The 1453-nt window shown below is 42.4% G+C and overlaps 1 protein-coding gene across 1 annotated transcript in view; it reads right to left on the minus strand.

The window, feature by feature from the left end:
• LOC101859158 (rhomboid-related protein 2) overlaps positions 1–334 on the minus strand; it is a gene marked incomplete at its 5' end in the record, with an annotated part of 29606 nt that extends 29272 nt beyond the window's left edge. The window contains 1 exon segment of the mRNA XM_005093002.3: positions 184–334. Within this exon segment, the coding sequence (XP_005093059.1) occupies positions 184–246 (63 nt within the window).
• Between the last annotated feature and the right edge of the window lie 1119 nt (positions 335–1453).

Consider the following 1453-nt stretch of genomic DNA (forward strand, 5'->3'; position numbering starts at 1 on the left):
CGAGAGAGAGAGAGAGAGAGAGAGAGAGAGAGAGAGAGAGACCGATCATGTCCGTATAAGAAATACAATCAAAGTCAAAGTCGACAAACCACCTCAAACAAACGAACAAACGAACAGCAAACAAAATAAGCCAAAATTCCACGTCAGAAGCGTCATGACATGACACGACAATAATTGACATACCTCGTCCAGGTCCTTCCTGAAGGTCCTGAGTTCAATCTCCTCTTCATACCTGCTGGCCGCCATTTCGTCTGACCTGTCCCGCACGCCTCTACACTGCTCCCCGGAGTCTGCACGCGATAGCACACAGCCTTACCACAGACCTACGCTACGCCTGCGGACGGAGGGAAACGTGGGTCAACTCTTTTTTGTTATGTTTGTTTGTGCGACTGTTTAGTTTTAGTAGAGGTTTTACGGCGCTCGCAACTGCACCAGGTCATATGAGTGCCAGAAAATTAGAGCTGTTACAAGAGAGTAACAAACATTAAAAAGAAAAAGGGGAGATAAGGACGATTTATGTTTGATAGGAAAGAAGAAGCAAACCACACCAGAGCACCCGCCAACCACCCACTTTGGGTGGTTGGTTGGTTTAGTAACTTATGTGTTTGTTTGTTTGTTATTTCTACTTTTATTTACAATTAATTATTATTAAATAGCATTTGTAAGGCGCGAATTCCCGATCAACAGCAAGCTCTGTGCGCCTTACAATCTCTAAGAGGAAAAAACAAAATTCCCCATTCCGACTCCACACGCGTGTCCTTTTTTGTGCTAGCAGAAGGGTTGAACGTCTTCTGCTAACACTCCAGAGCTAACTTATTCGTAACACCTTCACAAAGTGGGCTGAGGGGGTGGGGGAGGGGGTTATGATCGTAATGAAATACACGTGATAAACCCCTACCGACAAAGTCAGATAATTCCAGGGGCATGTTGCCTCAATCCGGCTTTGCCGCACTAAACCAGGTGGGTAGGAAATCGACACATGTGCGTTTTCATGTCACTTTCTCAATTGAAAAAAGATGTTTTAGTAAGAGAGAGGAATAGACACAACAATTCATATGGTGAAGAGATAAGGACGATAGATGTTTGATAGAAAAGAGGAGTAACCCACACCAGTGCACCAGCCAACAACCGGGACTAAATAATATAATCAATTCTAAGGCTAAACAAAAAGAAAATAAGAGACAGAATATAGGCGATAACAAAAGCTAAGATGAATAGAAGAATGCATGCCGCTTAATGTCGCTTTGGAATAGACAGAGTGGAAAAATATTTTAAGATTAAAATAATAATAATAATAATAATAATTGCATTTATATAGCGCATATCCATGCTCAAGAGCATGCTCTATATGCTTTACAACTATTATTACCCCAGCAGACCCTCTGAGAACACTCAGAAACATTCTCAGCTTCCGACGAAGCATACAGTGCAAGCTGCGGATTTTACGCGCTCA

The sequence above is a fragment of the Aplysia californica genome, unplaced genomic scaffold (genome assembly GCF_000002075.1).
Source record: "Aplysia californica isolate F4 #8 unplaced genomic scaffold, AplCal3.0 scaffold00056, whole genome shotgun sequence".
Taxonomy (NCBI): Eukaryota; Metazoa; Mollusca; class Gastropoda; order Aplysiida; family Aplysiidae; genus Aplysia; species Aplysia californica.